The sequence below is a fragment of the Dromiciops gliroides genome, chromosome 4 (genome assembly GCF_019393635.1).
Source record: "Dromiciops gliroides isolate mDroGli1 chromosome 4, mDroGli1.pri, whole genome shotgun sequence".
Lineage (NCBI taxonomy): Eukaryota > Metazoa > Chordata > Mammalia > Microbiotheria > Microbiotheriidae > Dromiciops > Dromiciops gliroides.
In genome coordinates, this window is record NC_057864.1 from 216,295,184 (window position 1) to 216,318,140 (window position 22,957).

A 22,957-nucleotide genomic window follows, 5' to 3' on the forward strand; every position below is an offset into this window, starting at 1 on the left:
TTTACCCAGCAGTTTGGGGCTCTTGATCTCTTAATATTCACAGCTACTACTGTTGTAGCTATGTAGTACATAGAGTACACCATCTGTCCCCATCACAGTTATCCTTCACTTTGGGCTCATGAGTGTCTTTCTTCCTTTTCTGGTCCTATGTCTTTTCTTGGAGAATAATTTTTATACTGCTTCTCTTACATAGTTCATCATTGGTAATCTGTTGCAGCTTGATTTCAATCATGCCAACCTAAACAAAGTAACACACAGGTTCTCCATTCTCATGGACCCATAGATTAGCTGGTTTGGGAACTCAAGAAGACATTGCTAAACACTCATCAAATGGACTGTTGTGGGTGAATGAACATTTAAATATTACATATGTCTGGGAGCAGCTAGGGGGTACAGTGGATAAAGCACCGGCCCTGGATTCAGGAGGACCTGAGTTCAAATCCAGCCTCAGACATTTGACACTTACTAGCCATGTGACCCTGGGTAAGTCACTTAACCCTCATTGCCTTGCCAAAAAAAAAAAAAAGAAAGAAAAGAAAAAGATTACATATTTCTTCTGAAGTATCTGATCTCGTACAAGGGAACCACCCCCACCCCACCCCCACCCTTGCCCTTCCTCTCCATAAGGGAGCTTGTTGAGGCAGTGACTGAACCTATTCTCTTTTAGCTCTCCAGAAAAAAACTCTAGAAGGGAATTTTGACCTTTGTGTGTAATCAAACCATGACCAACAAGGATTCATTAAGTATTTATCAAATGTCTGCTTTGTGTCAAATACTGTGCTGGGTACCAGACATACAAACACACACACACACACGTGTGTGCAACACATGCATACACACTTTTGAGATGGTTCATGCCCTCAAGGAGCTTATACTCCACCAGAGGAATATGATATGATCAATGTAGCTCGTCTGCCTAGACGGTAGAATGTGTGAGGGGTAGTAATGTGTAATTGGCCTGCAAGTCAGGTTTCAATGGACCTTAAAAGAATTTTACATGCTATACCTAGGAGACTGCATTTTAACCTACTGGCTTCTTGAGCAAAGTAGTAGCATCCCATGCTTTTGTACTCTAATAGCACTTTGACAATTCTGTAAAAGATGACTGGAGAAGTGAGAGACCAGAAGGCTGTGCAATCATCCAGGTGGGAGGTAATAAGGACCTAGAGCAGAGGGGTTGCACTGTGAGTAGAGAGATGTTGAAGTGGTAGAACTGACAAGATGGAGCAACTGACTGGCTATGTCATAGAAACCATTGTGAGTGGTCTTTGAAGTGGAATGGAAAGGACCAGGATGATATCTCATTTCTTTTTAGGAGGGCCTAAAACCATTCTATGGTTTGGTAGATGGGCATAACTTGTAAGTGAAATAGTCACCCTTCTTCTGTATTCTTCCATACATAAATATCCCTAAATTAGTCTCAAAGGATATTCACTTTGGGACATGCAGCCCACTCAGGCCACCAAGACTTGTCCAATATATAACCATCTCCATACAAACTTAATTGATACAATCATTCTCTGGATGTTTCATTTTAATGGGCTTGTTCACACTAGCTAAGAGTTTCCCTAGAAGGTCTTAAATGGTTTGTTTTGAAGGCAGAGTCAATTATCTTTCACTTCTGGTGTTGGGAGGTAGGCTGACCTCATATTTATTTGATGCTTTCCTGGATATATTTCTAGTCACAAGTTCCTTCATGCATGAAAATAATTCTTTGCCTAGGGAATTGGAGATAAACTACAAAGCATGGCTGGCTGGCAGGTTCTATTATCTTGGAGGAAGAATGTATGTGTGTGTTTATTTATATATATATATACACACACACACACATATACATACATACATACATACACACATTTATTTTAAATGTTTTCCATTTTCAATGCATTGCTGCCTGTCCTCATAGAGCAGAGATGGTGAACATGAAGTCTTCCAGAATGGGACACCAACCACTAGACAGAGTTATTATTATTATTTAGACAGAGTTATTTGTGAAGAACAATTCCCCTACTCCTCACTTTGTGTAGACAGGAAGAGATGATTTTCTTAGGCCTCAACAGAGCCTGAGGAAATTGCCTTGGGGAAGGAACAAAATGAATTAAGCCTTCTGATGATGCTGATAAAATGAATGGGGAAAAACAGGTGCTTGGTAAATACATATGGAATGGGGGGTGTATGTCAGGATATGAGTTATGTACAAGTGGGGAGAGGGTCTTGAGAGCAAGGCCAAAGATGGTCAGGATTAACTGTTATCTAACAGGCAATCGCAGAGAATGAAACACATGAAAATTGCTGGACATTCCTGTTAGTTAGAATACCATTTCCCTTTTCTTATTTTTAAAGACTGGGTCTCTCTATTTTGCCCAGGGTAGAAGTGCAGGGGATACTCACAGGCTGAATCCCACTATTGTCATGGGACCTTTAACCTGATCTGTTCCTGACATGGGCTGATTCACTGCTCCTTAAGTAATCTGGTGGTCCTCTGCTCCCAGAGGGGAAGGGAAGGTGATAAGCATTTATATTACCACCAATCTGCTAAGTGCTAAGTGCTTTATAAATATTGTTTCATTCAGTTCTAACAACCCGGAGAGGTAGGTGCTGTTTTTTGTTTTTTATTCTTTGCAGGGCAATGAGGGTTAAATGACTTGCCCAGGTTCACACAGCTAGTAAGTGTCAAGTGTCTAAGGGTGGAAACGAACTCAGGTCCTCCTGAATCCAGGGCCAGCGCTTGATCCACTGCACCACCTAGCTGCCCCCAGGTGCTGTTTTTATATCCACTTTATAGTTGAGAAAACTGAAGCAATCAGAAGTTAAATGATTGGTAGGTTGGATTTGAACTCAGGTCCTTCCAACTCTAAGCCCACACTCTTTACACTGCACCATCTTGCCATCTCTATTAATGTCCAATTTAGTGTGGACACCCAATTGAGTTAGCCTACTGCTGCTCACTCAATAGATGCATCAGCCTCTGCTTCCCTGGTAGCAAGGATCACAGGCATGTACCACTGCTTCTGGCAGGATACGGATATGGAGTTTTCATTTTCATTTGGCTAACATTTATAGAGTGCCTACTATGGGCTAAGCCCTGATTTGACTGACAAAAAAACTAATGCAATCTCGGGCAGCATTAATAGAAGCCTAGTATTGACACCAAGGTAGGCAACTAGTCCCACTCTATAACTATCTAACAATGGAATGGAATACCCTGGGAAATAGTTCCTTCCCAAGAACTAGAGTAGTTCTATCTGAGGATGGATAACCTGGACCAGTCAGGAATGTGAGGATAGGAGGGATGGGAAGGTGGGGGGGGAAGGGAGAGAGGGCAGTTTGGACTTAATGACCTCTAAGATTGCTTTGAACAATGAAGACCCTATAATTCCAATTCACATGTTTTCACCAAGCTTTTGGTGTGGGTGAATTTTGGGGTATAAGTACAGGTAGAATTTGGGTATAGAAAAGCAGAACTGTTTTAACATATGAAAACTCAGCAGTCCTTCCTGAACCTCCCATGAGAAAACTCTGAAACCTACTAAAGTACGGAATCAATGTCTGGTTTGCAGTACTCCTTCACTTAAATACTTAATTTTAATAAATACTTAATTTATAGATTAATCACCTAAAATTAATTTAATAAATAATTTAATTAATACTTAATTTTAATAAATACTTAAGTACTGCAGTACTTAAATAATTAATGTTTTACTGGTTTTGAACAGAATCAAAGAAATGTAAGTGGTCAAGAAGTACTACTAAAAGAATCAAGATGGCCCCGTGAGTAATCCATGGACATCATGGAAGTATTAATGCCACTTGATATATATTTGCTATATTGTACCTCACACTGATATATTCACATGAACAGGAGGTAAACTGTTAAATATAAAACTTGGACTAAAAGCCAGGAGGACAATGACAGAAATTGGACCACACAACTCCTTTCTCTTTTTTCTCCAGAACTCAAAGAGGGCATAGAGCCATTAAAAGCTAAAATGATACTTACAGAATTAGTAAGAATATAAATCAACGGGGCTTGGCTAGCATTTCCATGAACAATTGAGATCGCTTCATATTCCTGAATGGAAACCAATTCCTGAACAGGGGGCTTCCTAGTGGTTTTGCTGTCTCACCAACACCGTTTTGGGGTGTTTTTTCCCTTATAGACAGGAATGTCTTCTACCCCATCTCTAATCACTGAAATCCTTCAAGATTTAATTAAAATTCTACATCTTTCTAAATTGCTCAAGCTAGAACGAATACTTTTATCTCCCAAATAATTCTAGCACTTTGTATTTCGTCTCATGCCCTCTACTTTGTGTTCATGTCTTATTTCCTCTACCAGATTGTTGGGTTTGTTGGCTAGTGAAGAAGCGTAGGACTATCACCATCCTCCCTGTAGATACTATGCTTTCATTAATTCAGTCTAAGATTGCATTAGCTTTTTTGAGTAGCCAAGTCGTATATGACTCTTACTGAGCTGGAAGACAACTAAGATCTCTAAGTTGTGTTTTTTCCCCCCATATTAATTGATAAGTAATATAGGATTTGACATTTATCCATATATTTCATCTTGTTAGCCTACCATTCCAGCCATCAAGATGTCTTTTGATCTTGAATCTATTTACCATTTGAATTTTGTGTCATCAGATTTACTAAGCATGTCATCAGTGTCTTCACCCAAGTCACTGAATAACATTGAATAAGCTATCTGAGGACAGAACTCCTCTAAAGATATTCACCTATACTGACACTGATCCATTAATGATGATGATAAGGATGATAATAAACATTTATGCAGTGCAAAGCAACGCTGAAGATCTGCCTCACACTCAGATGGGCAAAGTTGACACTAAAGGAAAATGACAAGTGTTGGAGGGGATAGAGGACAACAGGTACATGAGTCCACTGTTGGTGGAGCTGTGAATTTGTATGGCCATTCTGGAAAGTAATTTGGAACTATGCGCCACCCCCCCACCCAAGCTACTATACTGTGCATACCCTTTGACCCAGAAACACTACTACTAGTTGTTTACCCCAAAGAGATCAAAGAAAGAGGTAAAGGATCCATATGCACAACAGTCTTTATAGTAGCTCTTTTTGTAAGGACAAAGAATTGGAGACTATGAGGGCTATTTGTTAATTGGGGAGTGGCTGAACACATTATGGTCTATGAATATAATAAATTGTTATTGTGTCATAAATAAAAATGAAAGGCTCAGTTTTGATGAAACCTGGGAAGACTTAAATAAACTGATACAGCCTGAAATGAGAGAAACCAGAGGAACAATTTATAAAATAACAATAACATTGTAAAAACAAACAAACAAACAAAACCTTTAAAAGACAATGTGGTGAGCCCCTAGAATTGTGTAAGAGGGAGAGAACTCACCTCACCCAGGTTAGAAATGGAGCAGGTGGGATTGGTCCCTTAAGTGGGTGCTGCATTTCCAGCCTGGATGAAATAGGGGGTATCCAATTTTCAAAAACAACAAACCAGTCTTCTTAACTCTAATTTCAGAATTCTCTCCATCAAAAGATCTAGTCTGATCTCACCTATTATTTTTTGTTGTTGTTGTTTTGTTTTGTTGCAGGGGAATGAGGGTTAAGTGATTTGTCCAGTCACACAGCTAGTAAGTGTCAAGTGTCTGAGGCCAGATTTGAACTCAGGTCCTCCTGACTCCAGGACTGGTGCTCTATCCATTGCGCCACCTAGCTGCCCCTTGCCTATTATTTTAAGATAGGTTTTATTTCTATTCCCAGTGGTGTAGTGGAATGAGAACTGGCAATGGAATCTGAGGCCCTATGTTTGAATTCGACCTCTGATACTCAGGGCCAGTGAACCTTGTGCAAGTTGTTGCTTGACTTTCATGGACCTCAATTCCCTTCATCTATAAAATTAAGAAGATAGATGGGGTGACTTATGAAATCCTTTATGGTTCTGCATCTCCCTATGATATTTCCTCATACTGTCTATTGATAGAACCACTGAATACTGGAGATGGGGCAATCATCTAATTTTACTGCTTCATTTATGGAGATGAGGAAAGTTCTTCTTAGAGGTATGTCTCTCAGGTGCTTTCATCACCTCTTCCTCTCCTAGCCCCGACCCCCCCCCCCCCAGCCCCCATGCTTGAAGCAAATGGATTTTCTTGGGTCATTTTGATTTTCATTAGCCTTTCCAAGTAATTCTCGAAAACTTTCTTAGTAGAGATGTCAACATCAACAAATCAAGTTTCTAGGGGAAGAACACTAAAAAACAAATAAAAATGCTCAGAGATGTTGTGCCACTGTGGTTTACTTAAGAGATCCTGTATTTTATCTCTTAGCTGTTGCTCCAATTTATATTGGGAACTTCTAGAACTAGGAATATGTCTTCCTTCTCCCTTCTAGACCTCAGTGTGTACACAGTTGTTGGTCAATCAATAATAATCATGACAATAGAAGTGAAGCTGTGTATAGGGAAGACAAAATATTAGGTTGAACCCAAGTACATCCTTGCCAAGCTTCGAGATTTTATTACCCAATAAGAGGTAAAGTAAGAGACAGGAAAAAAGAAGCTTGGCTACACTTAGATAGAACTATCTCCTTGCTAATCTGGGGAATCAGTCTTTCTTTTTCCCCCCAGGGCAATGAGGGTTAAATGACTTGCCCAGGGTCACAAAGCTAGTAAGTGTCAAGTGACTGAGGCTGGATTTGAACTCAGGTCCTCCCGAATCCAGGGCTGGTGCTTTATCTACTGCACCAGCTAGTTGCCCAAGAAGCAGTCTTAAAGGATGCAAAAGTCTATTTTCAAAATCCTGAAATTAATTCAAGTAGAGAAAAAAGTACCTTTCCAAAATATACAATACTTCTCTAGTTTCACATATTAAACAAGATGGTAGACTTTGAGGGAAAAAAAGTAGGGAGTGGAAGAGGACATCTACAAAAAATAAACATAGGGAAAATTCAAGAATGTTTAGATGTGCACAGAAAGGCATGAGAGGGCTTTTTTTTTTTAATAAAGATTGTAACCTAGATTCATGCACAAAGTCCTCAGCCCATAAAATTGAACTCCACTACTCTCTTTCTTCTGTGTGCATATCTAGATTGGTGAGCACATGGGTATACAGACATAAACTGACATCCAGTAGCATCTACTTGGAAAAATGATTTCATTGCTTCTCAGATATAAAAGAGTAAGTACACTTTGATAGTGCACGTCAAGAGAATCAACACGGCAATCATTCCTGTCACATATAAAATAGGAAGCAAGGGGTTTGGCAAATTCACCTATGTTTGGTTGGGCATATTCAAGCAGTCATGTTGACTAAGTGCTGAAGCTGGCTTAGGATTCTTACTAATCTCTCCTCTCCAAACACCAGTGATGGCAAGGCTCAGAGACTAATCTATTGTTTCATTCTGGAACAGGAAATGCTGGGCTTCACAGCTTAGCTGACAGCTCATATCTTTATCTTGTGAGTCAAACTGATTGTTATTTTGGATTGCCTGGCACCTTAAAGTTGGCTGCAGAACAGGAAGTAAGCAGACTGACAGTGGTGTTGATGATGAGTGCCTCCAAAGCGTTTACATTTGTCAACTTGTTTATGGCCTATGTGACAAGATAAACCTGGCAGGCCCGAGATGGATACTGTCATTACATCACTGATTAAGTTAGGTGGACCAAGCTGTGTGGCAGTTTGAAAGCTCCCAGTTTTCTAGTTAGATCCTCTCTTTGAGGACAATTATTTTCTTCAGTTTGATCTGCTGTAATCATCACAAAAAACATTTGGGGCCTTTGTATTTCTTTCAGCTGGGAGGTTTAAGGACTGGTATTAAGGGAAGAGCTACAGGGCACATGTTCTCTTCCTGGCAGTGAGGAGGGGCATAAAAACCCATAAACAATCATAAAATCATAGGCAAGGAAAGGCTCACCCTGTGAGAGTGGCCTTGGAAGAACTGTAGCCCCAGAGGGAGCTCAGTCTATGTATAAGGGTGAGCTCACACGTTTTTGTAATCCCTATTATAAGGGTGATCTACTGGATCTCCAGTGTGGTGGGGGATAAAAGAATAATGCAGAATCTAGTACCTTGTGAGTTAAGGATCCTAACCATCTTTCTGTTATCCAGCTTAGATGTATATTTTGCCAATGAAATAAATAATATTTGTCAATTTCTGAACGTTGCCCCAAAAAGGGCAATAAAGAAATTGCCAAGGAGGCTATAGGAATCCAAAGATACACTGGTTATTCTCTATGTGGGTTAGGCCACTTGTGAACTATGATAGCTAGCCTGTGTGGTGGATTGAGCAGTGGACTGGGAGTCAGAAGACTTGGGTTCAGAATCCATAGCTGTGTGACCATGAAAAAGCTACTTAACCTCTCTGAGGCTCAGCTTTGTCCTGGGTAAAATGGGGATAATAATACTTAGTACTCACCTTCAGAGTTGTTATAAAGATTAAATAAAATAATGTATATAAAGCGCTTTGCAAAACTGGAAGTGATATGTGTCAGTTGTTATTCCTATTATTAATAGTGCCAGCCTCCATACTTTAAGAGTGACACTGAAAAAGTAGAGTTTCCAGAGAAAGGCAAAGGACCAGTGAAGGATCAGGAAAACATCAGACAAGGAAGAGTAGATTTAAAACAAAACAAAACTAATATCTTTTAAGAGAGTTTTCCTCATAATAATCCTGGGAAGTGGGTAGTGTCGATACAATTATCTCCATTGTACAGGCAAGGAAACCAGTGCTCTAAGTCACTAAAGATCACTTAAGATCTGCCCATAATGACTTGGGTCTCCTGATTGCCATCTACAGCACCATGCTCCTGCTTAAATGAAAACACGGGTTATGTGAATACAAAGGGGGTACCTGTGTATTGGGGTTGTCTAGGATTTCCACAGCAGGGCAAATTCAAAAGGCTATGGAGGAAAGTAGGCCACTGAATTCTCTGTGAGGCTTCACAGGAGGGAAATAGTACTGTAAGGAATTAATTGTGATTTGGGGTTTCCATGACCCCATCTTTGCTTCATTATGGTCAGACTGAAAAGATGTAATCTTGAAAAGACATGCAGCTTTGGTGTCAGGAAGTGATGTTTGCTTGAGGGTCCTGTGGATCAAAGTTGCCAGCCACTTAACTTGGGGCTGTGTGTGTGTGGACAGTCCTGTTTTCTGTTACACAGGAGGCTTCTGGGAGAAGGGAGGAACAAGGGGGTGCTCTTGTGCGTGGGAGACAGCACAGCTGATTCTCCTTGGAACTACAGATTCCAGGTGGTGTTGAGTTTGTGTTGTTGAAACTAGGCTAGCTCTTTGGGCTAGCTGGGCTGGAGGCAGGTTTGGGGTGCCTAGGGCCTTTTTACCCTAGAGATTTAGATTCTAACTATCTGGGAAGTGGGACATATTTTTCCCTTTCTCTATCCGCTTTCTCATTGTCTCTGGCTCTATTACCTTCATCTGTGTAGATTTGTTCCCGTTAATAAAACCTGATTTGTTTGTAGAAAAGAGGCTGTTAATCTCCTTTCTTACCCCAATATTACGGTGAACCGCCCAATTAACTCTCCCCATACTAAATTTGGCCCTTACAGTACCAATGGAGAGAAATTATAAGAAAGCCAGTTTTTGGTTCAAGAAGAAGAATAACTGAATAATGAAAGCTGTCCAACAATAGAATTGGCCCCCTGTGAGATGGTGAGACTCCAGCTTCCAAAGCTGTTCCCTCAAAGGCCAAATGATGACCTATCAGGAATGTTGTAAAAGGGATGTGTTGGATTAGATGACTTTTAATGTTCCTTCTAATTTTAAAATCCTATAATTAGGATTATGTAAAAAACACCCCAATGCAGCTAGGTGGCACAGTGATAAAGCACTGGCCCTGGATTTAGGAGGACCTGAGTTCAAATGCGGCCTCAGACACTTGACACTTACTGGTTGTGTGACCCTGGGCAAGTCACTTAACCCTCATTGCCCTGCAAAAACCCAACAACAACCCACCCCTGGAAAAAACCCCAAAACAAAAACACCCCTATTTCTGAAGTACATTATTTATTTAGCTAGAAGGTTTTGATTTGATTGATGTCATTATACATTTAAAAAAATATTTTATAGGTTTGATTATTCAAAAATCAGACATAGAAGCAAAGGGGATTCAAGCTGTGGCTAATATTTCATATGCTAACACCTTTCATCAAGATTTATAAAAGAAAAGCTACTCACAAACCTTTTCATCTAGGCAAAGGCTATAATGGGAAACTCCTCCTATCAAGAAACATCATAATTTCAGAATGAGGTTTGCAGTTAAGAATGGATGATCAGGGGCGGCTAGGTGGCGCAGTGGATAGAGCACTGGCCCTGGAGTCAGGAATACCTGAGTTCAAATCCGGCCTCAGACACTTAACACTTACTAGCTGTGTGACCCTGGGCAAGTCACTTAACCCCAATTGCCTCACTAAAAAAAAAAAAAAAAAGAATGGATGATCACTCCTCTCAGTGCTGGATGAAACCACTATCAACTCCCCATTCTGAGACAATATCAATTGTTCCCTCAGGACTGTCTGATATAGTGGCATCAAGACTAGGCTTCCCCAACATCCAACATAGTGTGATACAGCTCCCTTCCTCTGTGTCACTGACATGAAGAGCATTCTGCTCTCTATGGCTATTTTCTGAAGTGTCTTTGTGTGGTCATCACTATTTCCTGCAGGAGAGGGGTACAGAGGGAGAAATTTCACCCTCATCCCTCTGTTCTTGGTAATGAACAGACAATTCTAATATTCTCGATTATTTCTACTCGGCACACAGGAGGAGCTATGCATGTTTTATGCAAAGTCCTTAGAAGAGAGTACATGTAAAGGTATATATACAGACTTAGCCTCTTCTACAAAATGTCAGTCTTTGGCTGGCATGAGATTAGACTTTCCAAGATATGGAAAAATTGTGTGTGTGTGTGTGTTGATAAATAAAATGCTCCAAATTATTACTAATAATACTAATGCAAAATAAATCAACTCTGAGGTTCAACTGGGGAATGGCTAAATAAACTCTAGTATATGAATGTAGTAGCATGTTGTTGCCCCATAAGAAATGATGACAGGGATGGATTAAAAGAAACCTGAGAAGACATGCATGAACTGATGCAGACTGAAGTGAGAAAAGCAGGAACAAGTAATACAATGATCATAATATTATAAAGGAAAAGAAGCATCAAAGAACTATGATCAATGAAAAAAGCAGTTATGATTCCAGAGGACTGATGAGGAATTATGCTTCCCACCTCCTCATAGAGAGGTGATAGACTAGACATAGAAAGTGTATGATACACATTTTTAGACATAACCAAAGAGTGGCTTTATTTAGCTTGACTAAACTTATTTGCTTTAAGGAAGGACTCTTTCCCTCCCACTGGAGGTAGATAAGGAAAAGAGTAATAGTGTTATCCCTTCCCCTTCCCCGCAAAAGAAGAAAGCCTGAGTGAAACCTCTAAAAAAAAGTACTCAGAAGATGATGCAGAGTGATGTGAATAGAACCAGGAGAATACTTTGTACTGTAATAGCAACACTGCAAAAAACGAACAATTTCGAAAGACTTAAAAACTCTGATCACCACAATGACCAACCAGGATTCCAGAGGGCTGATGATGAAGAATGCTCTTTATCTCTTGAAAGAGAAGTGAAGATCTAAATATGAAGAATAAGACATACATTTCTGGACATGGGCAATGTGAGCATTTGTTTTGCTTAATGTTCTGGATTTGTTATAAGGGTTTTTTTTTTTTAATTTTGATTTGTTTTAGTGGGGAGACAAAATAAAAGTATTGTTGATTGAATATAAAAGAAACTTAAACAACAGTAGAAAAATATACCGAAGAGGAAACAGACAATAAAGAAAAGTGTTAAAACTACTATGTTAAATTTAATGTATTCTATATAAAATCAACCAAGAGAAAAAATATATCAGCTAAAATTAAGACTAGAACTTGTGAACCACATGGAACATATCCTGTAGGATTCCCTAAGAAAATAAAACAGTGGGATCATTTCCTTGATTGCTTTTAAATCTGGCACCAAAATTTTCTCCCTACCATCGTAAAACACATGTGCATGTGCATGCATGTATGCTTGTGCACATCCACACATATGCTCATAAACATCTACACACCATCACCAAAAAAAGCAACAGCCCAAATACAACCAATAAACAAATACATATTGAAAACTGTTTATCTTTCTCAGCCTATGGCCATCCTGGATCTGATATTCTGAGTTTTATGCTGATAACTTCAGGATATTCACTGGATCTTATAGTATAGAAAGAAAATGCAACCAGAAGCTGAACAGACACATTGTCATTCATCTCAACCAAGCCTTTCTCTTCTTAGCCCTCCTTTATTGAACACTGCGGTATATCTCAGGTTTAATTACTGAAACACTGTAGATTAAGGGATTAATTGATTGTCAGGAATATGTGCAAGAAAACTGAAGGAGAGTGAGTAAATGGAAGATTAACAGTGACTATGATTTTAATAAAACACAGTCCTGAAAAGAACTGTTGTTCAAGAGCTAAAAGAATTCTTACTGTTCTATCTCCAAAAAGAATTAAACATTGTTTCTGTCTCTAAATAAATTACTGTTGACCAGAGTGGGAAAAGTTGTTTGGATTTTATTCCTTTGCTTTATATTTCTTTCTCTTCAGGGTAGGGGAGGGGGTGGGGGATCCTCTTTTACCTTCATTTCAGGCTTTAACCCTTCCACTTCAGCAAAGATGTTCTTTTGCTGTGGGCCCACCTCCAGCAAAGAAATGACCTGCTGACACAAGCTCCTCTGAGGGATCCTTCTTGAATTTTTCTACTCCTTTCACTCAGATGATTTATGAAATTATGAATTCCATCTTCTATCCCTTGACTGATTTGTTTTCAGATGAACTATGCTTGTTTTAATAAAAGGTTCTTTTGTATCTGACAAGCAAAGCTTCATGCTCTCTCACTTCTGGTTAAGATGGCTTTGTGATTAGGTCCAGAGAAGCTCAAGTTTCCTACATGTATTCTAGTGAAAGCTTAAGAAGAATATGTATAAACAAAAGTTGAGAACTATCTTTACACGTAACAGGAAAAACATACTTTATTAATAAAAAAAGAAAAAAGAAAAAAAAGAATATGAAACTGAATAATGATCAAGAAATCCAGGTGTGGTGGTGCATGCTTGTGATGCCTGCTACTAGATGGGGATGGAGAAGTGGGAAGAACAGGAGTCTGAGGTTGGTGGATTACTGAGATTCTGAAATTTAACAATGACGACAACATTTATATAGCACATACTATGTGCTAGGCACTGTGCTAAGCACTTAACAAATAAAGTTGATTTGGTGTCTACACTAGGTCTGGCACCATCATGGTGAGCCATCAGGACAAGGGTGCCACCAGGCTGTCTGAGTAGGAGAAAACCAGCTTAAGATGGAAATAAAGAAGTTTCCATCAAAATTAGCAAAGGGGTTAGGCCACCATACTTGTAGTTTGCAAAAGAAGGGTAGACCCGGTCTCAAAAACAAACAAACAAAAAGCCCCAACAAACAAAACAGCAACCCACTCCCCCAAAACCTAAAGGGAAATAACAACAAATGCTTTTGTTTATCTTAGGACTACATAGTAAAAGATAACCAGCCTACAGACAAGAGGACAGGGGTCCTATCAGGAAAGCCAATGCAAATAAGCTACAGCCTACAGAGAGATAAAGCATTTATTAAGCACTTAATACATTCCACACACTATGTATAGACCAGAGATGCTTCAGGAGCACCTGAAGTCTGTAGGGCTCTGTACCTGGCTTTGGGAAGAAGGGAAGGTAGAAAGTCTTGAGCATATATGGAAGGGAAACTCAAGGCGGCTTAGAAACCTGCAGGTATTTGGTCACTCATCACTGACACCTAATCAGGAGTCACCATTATTAAGACTAGGATACCCAGAGGTACCAACATTCTGTCCAGAGTGCCTTGTATACTATAGTTCTCTGAAATCATCTGATACAGGGGACAGTTTGAAGACTAGCAATGTTGCAAGCCTAGACACAAAAGGTAAATGGAAGTCTACATCAAGAGCCCAGGTAATTGAGAAAAGAAACAAGCAGAGCTGCCCAACTTGTCTAAGAATATGGGAAAGAGTAGAGCCTGGCCCTGGCACAAAGTCCCAAATCAGCAACTGAGACCTGGCAAACGAGTAAGCAGAAGACACAGAACACTAAGAAGAAATATTATGGACCCAGAGACACCCAAGAGAAAAAACTAGAAGAATAGAGTTAACTACACAACTATTACAGAATCACAGAGGGGAAAAAAAAGCCTTGGACATAAGGACTACAAGACTACATAGAAAAAATAAAGTAAGAAATAAAAAATAGAATTAGAGGCAAAATAATAGCTCTGTATGAAGTAATTGGAAGGAGAATAAATAGCTTAGACTAGAAGGTAGTAAACTTTATCCAAAAAAACACTTAAAATTAAAATGAGCCAGACAAATCTATGACTACCTGAGACAATGAGTAATATGTAAAGTATCTACTATGAGAAGTAATTGACATGGAAATGTGTCAAGGAGAGAATTTAAGAATCATTTCATTGGAGTCCCTGAAAACTTTCACAAACAATGAAAACAAAAAGTCTGGATACCCTTTTCCCAAGAAAGCAACAGATTAGAGGGCAAAATGAAAACAGAAAGAATCCACTAGTTATCTCCTGAAAGAAACCTCAAAATGCCAGTCAAGATTTAGAACTTCCAGGCCAAAGAAAAGATACTACATCCTACCACAATGAAAGAGTTTAAATAACAAAGAAATATAATCAGGATCACCCAAGACTTGGCAGCTACAACCATTTAGGGGAGGAAATTTTGAACTGTAATAAAGGCATATAACCAGGAATAAATTGTACTATAAAACTGAGTACAATTCTACAGGTAGAAAAATTAACCTTTGAAAGGAACAGAGAGCTTTAAAGTGTTCCTGATGAAAAGACCAAAACTGAGTAGAAACTTTGAAATACAAACATAAGAGTTAAACCTTGGGGCAGCTAGGTGGCACAATGGATAGAGCACCAGCCCTGGATTCAGGAGGACCTGAGTTCAAATCTGGCCTCAGATACTTAACACTTACTAGCTGTGTGACCCTAGGCAAGTCACTTAACCCCAACTGCCTCACCCCCCCCCCCCAAAAAAAAGAAAGAGTTAAACCATGAGTGGTAAAAACATTTGAGATATTGACGAGGGCTAAAACAATGATGAAGCATTTAAATCCTAATGAGGTCCCTCTGACCCCTAAAGCATTCAAAGGTTATAGAGGGAGTCATACTAATAAGACAAAGAGAGAGACTGGGGATAGTCTTGCTCTGTTTTGATAATCTTAGGAAAGAAAAAAGGAGGGGAAAAGGAATATTCTAGGGCTTGGCACACTGTAAACAATAAATGGTTGTGTCCTTCCCACCTTCCCAGAAAAAAGGAACTTATTATTTCTCATAACTAGGGTGAGAAAAGGCATAAAACCAGCCAACCTGTACTCTCTCTCTCTCACATGAGCACTCTCTTTCTTTCCTGCTTTCCCTCCAAATTTGATATAGAAATATTTTATAGAAAGTTTAAGACTTCCTGGTTACAGTATTTTTTTCCTTGACATGAAAGCTCAGCATCTTGGCTATGATATTCCAGGGAATTTTCATTTTGGGATTATTTTCAAGAGGTGACCAGAATATTCTTTCTATTTTCACTTTGTTTCCTAGTTCTAATAGCTGAACTTTTTTCATTTATGATTTCTTGAAAAATTGTATCCAGGCTTTTAGTTGCTGCTGTTTGTGGAAGTTTTTAGTGGCTCCAATGAAATGATTATTAAATTATCTCTTCTTATCTTGTTTTTTTATCAGTTATTTATTATAGTAGATATTTTACATTTCTTCTAATTTTTAAATCTTCACCTCTTTTTTAGCTTTTAAAACCTTTTATGAACTGGTAGAGTCTGAATGGAGATTGAAACATACATTTTCTTTCCTTTATTTTTCTTTTTGCTTTTTGGGTCTGTGTTTCCTTTCACACCACGACTTAGGGGTAAATATGTTTTGTACTACAATGCATGTATAACCTATGTCAAATCACTTGCCTTTGCAATGAGGCGAGGAGGGGAGAGAGGGAATTTGGAACTCAAAATTTGAAAAAATGTTAAAATTCTTTTTACATGTAACTAGGGAAAAATAATAAACTAAAAAATCCAAGAAATAAAAACCATAGATGCCTAAACATTTTTCATAGAAAAAGTACCACAAAAAGCAAAAAAAAAAAAAATGATACAGTAACACCTTTTATTCAAAGCTATTTATTTCCCTTTCAGGTATTTAATGCAGGGCTATTATTTTGCTTGTAATGCTATTTCTTTTCTTCTTTTTTGTGAGGCAATAAGGGTTAAGTGACTTGCCCAGGATCACATAGCTAGTAAGTGTCAAGTGTCTGAGGTCAGATTTGAACTCAGGTCCTCCTGAAGCCAGGGCTGGTGCTTTATCTACTGCACCACATAGCTGCCCCCCTGTAATGCTATTTTTAACTCTACACTTTATTTATTCTAGGTAATCTTGTAGTTCTTGTATCCAAGACATTTTTTTCTCTTTCAGTCGGCTTAGGAGTTAGTCTCTTCTTCTGGTTTTTTCACTTGGACTTCTTTGGATCCATAATGTTCTGTGACTTCTTTAACTCATATTTCCAGTCTCGGGTGCTGATTTGGAACTCTGAACAAGGTTCTACTCTCTCCCATACTAATTGGGCAGAGTGGTCAGGCTCTGTTTGGTTCTTGTCATTGACTGATACTTCCCTTGGTGTTTTCACTAAGAGTAGCAGTGTTCAGTGTCCCTGGTTAGAAATCTGTGTTTGGCTGTTGTTATAGTCTTCTCTTTCCCTTGGAGTTTCCCTGATCACACTGTTTGGTATTCTTTTCCCTTCTCTTCAAACTTCCCTGATCAGGGTGTTCTTCTGTCTTCCTGGGGTTTTTCCTAGACAGGGTTCTGCCATTTTTTTTTTACCCCAAAGCTTCCCCATTTGGGGTGCTGGGTTCTTCTGTCTCCTCTGAGGCATTGTTGGTTGGAGCACTAGATAGGTTTCCATTAGGTTTATGGACTTTCCCCCATCAAAGTACTAGGCAGACCTCTCATCCCCACTTCAGTTTCCTTGGTTAAGGTGCTGCCATAAGTTTCTGGTTTGTTTATCTGGGCTCATGCTGACTTCTCTTTCAGTATTTATGGCATCTGGCTGTCTGTTTTTGTGAAGACCTAGCCTATAAAGTCTTTATAAAAAGGGGCTTATTGATGTTTCTCTTTTGAATGCTTGGTACATGTTTAATTTGGTGCTTTTTTTTCTGGACAGTTGGTCTTGTCTTTGACATTTCATCTTAACCCTCTGGCTTTCCTCAAAGTTCATTCTGATTCCTCAGTTGTTAGAGACCTCCCTCTAGAAATCACTGCGAAGCTACTTGGTATATATTTTGTATTTATTTTTCTTTGTATATTTTGATTTCCCTGAATAGAATCATAGGATCATAAATCTAGGGCCTGAAGGGATTTTAGAAGCCATTTAGTCCAACCTCTTATTTTACAGATGAAAAAAATGAACTAATTTGCCCAAACCAGGTTTCAAAGTTAGAGGTTCTCTGACTGCAAATTCAGCCCCATTTCCTCCATGTCTTCCTGTCTCCTATTTCTTGTGGAAACTCAGAGGACAGGTGTCTCTTTTGTCTTTGTAGTCTCAGTGGTTAGGCATATTTTGGGCATCCCCCAGCCCCACCCCCTGCAAGGGTCTGTTATTTTATTAGTAAAGAGAACTCCTAGTGAAGAAACTTGACCAGATTATATCAGCAATGGCTCTACAATTTAATCATTTTAGAGAGTTGCCTAGGACACGGAGAAGTTAGGTTAAGTGACTTGCCCAGGGTCCCACAGACAGGATGAGTTAGAAGCAGAACTTGAACCCATGTTTTTCTGACACTGAAACCAACTTTTTATCTTCTATTTCATGTTGCCCCTTAAAACAAAACAAATGGTACTAAATAAATGCTTGTTGAATGAACTAAATGAACAATGTATAAAAACAAAGGACAATACTATATTTTTTTTAAGAAGAAAAAAAAATCCCCTGGGGGAGAAACCTCTTGACTACTTTTCTAGAGGAAAGTTCCTGATAATGCACCAGAGTGCATTATTGATTCGCACATGATTATTTATGTGCACGGGGTAGAGTCCTGGCCTGTTTCCTTTAGCATTGATGAGACATTAGTAATGGCAGAAGAGTTGTCTGCATTTCCTTAACTTGCTGATTTCCTGCTTACTGAATGGGGAATTCCCTTTGATCGGGTCCTGCTAATTTTAGACTTTATATCTGCCAGTGAATTTCTAAAGGAATAGAAAGTGAGGAGGATAATAGTCCACCATTAAGTTCTCATCCACTCCCTGATGATCAGAGGGAGTGCAAAGGTTTCAAATTAAGGGATTCTGACTCATAACTTCTCTCTATGTACTCTTTAATACTCTAACACAATCAGCTTTTTTCAGTAATAACAGTATCTGCATTTTAGTCCTCAGTTAATGAATATTAATAATTAATCAAAGACCCAAGATTTATGTTAGTGTTCACACACGCAGAAGTTTGGACAACCTTTTAAAAGCACATTGCCATAATAACAGAGTAGAGGAAGAACCCTTTACTTCTTTTTTTTTTTTTTAATTTTACGGGGCAATGGGGGTTAAGTGACTTGCCCAGGGTCACACAGCTAGTAAGTGTCAAGTGTCTGAGGCCGGATTTGAACTCAGGTCCTCCTGAATCCAGGGCTGGTGCTTTATCCACTGCGTCACCTAGCTGCCCTGAACCCTTTACTTCTTCTTCTTTTTTTTTTTTTTTAGTGAGGCAATTGGGGTTAAGTGACTTGCCCAGGGTCACACAGCTAGTAAGTGTTAAGTGTCTGAGGCCGGATTTGAACTCAGGTACTCCTGACTCCAGGGCCGGTGCTCTATCCACTGCGCCACCTAGCTGCCCCGAACCCTTTACTTCTTAAGGTCATGTGGCAGAGCTTGGAGGCACAGTCAAAGAGAATATGAGCTATGATTCCAGATTCTAGCTCTTCAAGGAAGTACTGGGGTCTCCTGACAAACCAGTGTTTGATTTAGAACTGGGTATTAAAGGGTTAGCACAGATTAGAACTGTGAGTTTCCTTTGAACTTGTTTAGGGCAAACCATTTTGACCTACAAAAGTCACCATAATTCCATGCCTGCCCCCTCTGGCTTCCTATTACCAAGAATTCAATCAATTATTGACCTGAAAAGGTCATCTAGTCAAGCCTCTGGATTTCACAAAGAGGTATGGTTCAGTATCTGAACCAAGACATAGAAATGTATTTCTTCGACAATGCTTTATTAAATGCTTACTATGAGTAAGTTACTGTACTGGGTATTAGGGAAACAGAAGCAAAAAATGAAATGGTACTTCCTTCATTAAGGAGGAAATAAACATCTTAAAGATTTCCAAGCAAGATGAGTACATGATTTCCCTGAAGAGCTTATTTCAGTGCTTAAACACCCTTTCTGATTAAAAACATTTTTTCCTTTTGTCTAATTTAAACCTTTCCATGACAATGTAAGCCATTTTCTTAGGATTTTTGTTTGAGCACAAGGAGATTCGGTGGTCACTGTTTCCTAGAACTTTTTGCATACCTTAAAGACTTTAGGTGTTTTTTTTTTTTTTACCTTAAGCAAAATAATCCTAAATCTGTTAGCCTTGCTGTATTTCTAAATTCTGCATATTTCCAGAAATAAATGCTTTAGAAAGTGTGATTCAGTGCTTTTTGTGGTGTCTCCTGGTTTTCAAGTCTATGTTTCTCATAGTCAATCCTTAATAATTTTGGCAGCATAACCAAAGTCTAGAGTTTCCTTGATAATCTTGCTTTAGTAGTCACCCAGCTGGGAATGTCATTTATGCCATTAGTTCAAAGAGAGCAATGACTAACTAAAAGCCAGGCTATGACCAAACAGTTTAGTTGAGGGATGATCACACATTGAACCTTGAGCTCTGAAAATTAAAGGTGAAAGCATGTGTTCATTCTCTTTTTAGTGAGCCTCAATCTTCTAAAGCTTTCTGTCTAAATGAGAAAAAAAAAAATCTAAGTTTCAAGTAGAAATGCAGTAGCTTGAAAGTTAAATATGCAAAATCAGCCAAACATATTTTAGAACTCTCTAACCAGTTAAGGTTGTCATTTGGATGTTCTGGCAAGCTAGATACATTCACTTACAAATTCCATGTTTATATGTGGAGTTTTCTGAACTAAACAGATATTTCGAATGGTTTAGTGCTTAGGTCTAGAAGAAATCCCCCAACAATACAGAGCCCTCTGGAAAATCCAGGCGGGAAAACCCACTTTCCATATTTGTTCCAATGGCTATGTTCTTCCTAGTAAACCAAGTCTGTATCCAATTAGAATATTCTGTTCATCTGTCAATCTTTTTACAAGAAGATAGCCATAACGAAGCAATTCAAGATTACTGGACTTAAATATGGATTACTTTTTATGCGTCAATTCAAATGTTAAGAGAAAAGTGTCTTAGGGCTATGGAAATAACACTAGTCCCCTTGTATAGAGAAAATGTCTAATGCTTGGAGAGTAAGCAAGAAAAATGTTTGTCACACATACAAGAATAGTGATGATAAAGCCACTGGCATGTACTTTCTGGAAGAGCCCAAAGAAAGCACAATTATTAGATGAAACATTCAAACTTCATTTTGAGAAGGTAAGTTTTCTTCTTGGTTCCTTGTCATTATCCAGTTTCTCCACTCAGACATATCATCCTATCTCTACTGGTCAACTTTATCCTGGTATTGAAAAACTCTGCCCAGCTTATACACAAGTAATAAAGACTAAAGCAAAAGAAGCAAATCTAAATCACTTAATCTTGTTTCCCTGGTGCAAAAGAACCTAGAAGATGTGAAAAGGAAAAATAACAAAAAAAATTAACTTTAAAAAATCAACAAAATGAAAGCAAGGACAGGCTCCCAGTCTCCCCCAGTACCCTGGAAGGTTGTAGATAAGAGGAAAGAAAGCACTCACCTCCCTGCTTACTTCGGTCAAGATAGATTGAAACCCTTCGGGCCAGACCTGTGAGGAAATAGGGATTACGGGATTGGTGCTAAGGGTAAGTTGGTCAGGCAAAGCAAAATAAATTAAAACAAAACAAAGCAAGATTAGAAGGGAAACTCAAAAGAGAAAGGAAAGTGGAATGAGTGCAGAAGAGAATGTCTAAGTTCACAACATGCTTCCATCCAAAGGGAAGGGAATGATTTAGTTGTGACAGCCTGCCAAGGAAATCGTTCTACTTGACAAACATGAATACAATTCACACTCTCTGGCTAATAACATTGATTTGACTATCAAGTATTTTTTCGACTGTAAACTCCCTGGGTGTTAAAGCTCCCTGTGAAAGTGTGTTATTTAACTACAACATAAATGATCAATCTAACCAACTTCTGTAAATGCAGCATCAACTCTGCCACATTTGAGGGTGGGCCAAAGGCCAATGAGGAACTGAAGGGACTGAGCAAGGTTCTTCAGTGAAAGTCAAGATAAGTAAGAAGCATATCCAAAGATAAACAAATTTACAGATGCTCTGTTTGGGGAATTAGCAGTGGAGGAGATTAAGTTCTAAACCATAAAAAAACCACTTCTCCTGGAAAGCAGGAGAAATGTCAGGGTGGTAGAGTCTGTTGAAGTACACAAGACTTGGCTTGGTGAAGTAATGATGCTGCTCCTTCTGCCCAAATAAATAGCTCTCTGCAGGCCAATTTGTGTAGAACAAGATGTTTCTCATTTAAGAGTTGGAACAATAACAGATAGTGACCCAAGGGAATTCAAGTCAAGGTATCACTTCCCAAAATGACTCTTCAGGTGGTCTCATCAACTCATTCCAATCCACAATCTGGGCATCTGAAGAGGGAGGATCTTGAGCAAAAATCTGCTTTGATGCTCTTTTCACTTTTTGATTTTTGTAAGGAATTCAAGAGTAGGTGGGAGAGCATGCACAAGACTGTGTCCTCAATGTGCACATGTGGTAGAACTGCTTCTGTGATGACGTAGAGGCTCTGGACATACTTCCCCTGACTTCAAGGAACCAGAGGACCAATGGAAGAGAGTGCTACTCTCATCACAGAGATCAATATATCAAATCACTTTTTGAAACAGGCTATCTAGCCAGCCATTCAGAACACGTGGTCAGAATGCTAGAGAACTTTTAGACCACTGAAGACTATGCCCAAGGCAAACAGATTTTCTCCAAGTATATTTATGAAGAGGCGAGAACAAGGAATGAAAAGTAGTATTTGGAAATCCTATTTCCTCCTTTTTCAGTTGGTTACTGTATGTTAATTCTCTCCCTTGGAAGCATATAAGACTTTCCTCTGAGGATTCTTCAGATTTGCACACTGCCGCCTTTCTAATACTTCTGGAAAATTTTTGTGTATTATTTCCTGCAATATGGAGACATAGACTTTTAAAATATTTTCTGAGAAACCAATAATTCTTACCAAGTTTGCTTCTCTAGCTATGTTGTTTTGATTTGTAGAGGTCTGTAGTCTTCCAGTTTTGCCATTCTGGTTTGATTTTATTTATTGTTTGATCTTCTAATTTTAAACTTTTTTAAAACTATCTTGGAGCCTTTCTACTCATCAGAGACTTTACTGCTTCACTAAGATTTTTTCCACCACCAGTAGGTAGAGTACTACTTTGTCAGTTCTCATATTTGTGAATTCTTCTAGCAGGAATGTTATTTCCAGTGGTTTTTCCTTTATACCTTTTATGACTCTAAATCTGTAGGTTCCTGGGGCTTGTCCATTTTCTCTTCTGAAGGTAGACGCATTGCTTTTATAATTTTGTTCTTTCTTTCTGGAGATTTCTCCTGGCTTTTTCTTTTACTCATTACATTGGTGACTCTTACAGA

General features: G+C 38.8%; 1 protein-coding gene across 3 annotated transcripts in view; it reads right to left on the bottom strand.

Annotated features, from left to right (window-relative positions):
- The window catches only part of RPTOR (regulatory associated protein of MTOR complex 1), a 505,620-nt gene that overhangs the window by 18,690 nt on the left and 463,973 nt on the right, over positions 1-22,957 (bottom strand). For 2 of the 3 annotated variants that reach the window (XM_044002818.1, XM_044002817.1), the window contains exon 29: positions 21,076-21,123. The exons of the other annotated variant lie outside the window; for it this stretch is intronic. In XM_044002818.1, the coding sequence (XP_043858753.1) occupies positions 21,076-21,123 (48 nt within the window). The remainder of the gene's footprint in view (positions 1-21,075; positions 21,124-22,957) is intronic. 3 annotated transcript variants of the gene reach the window in all.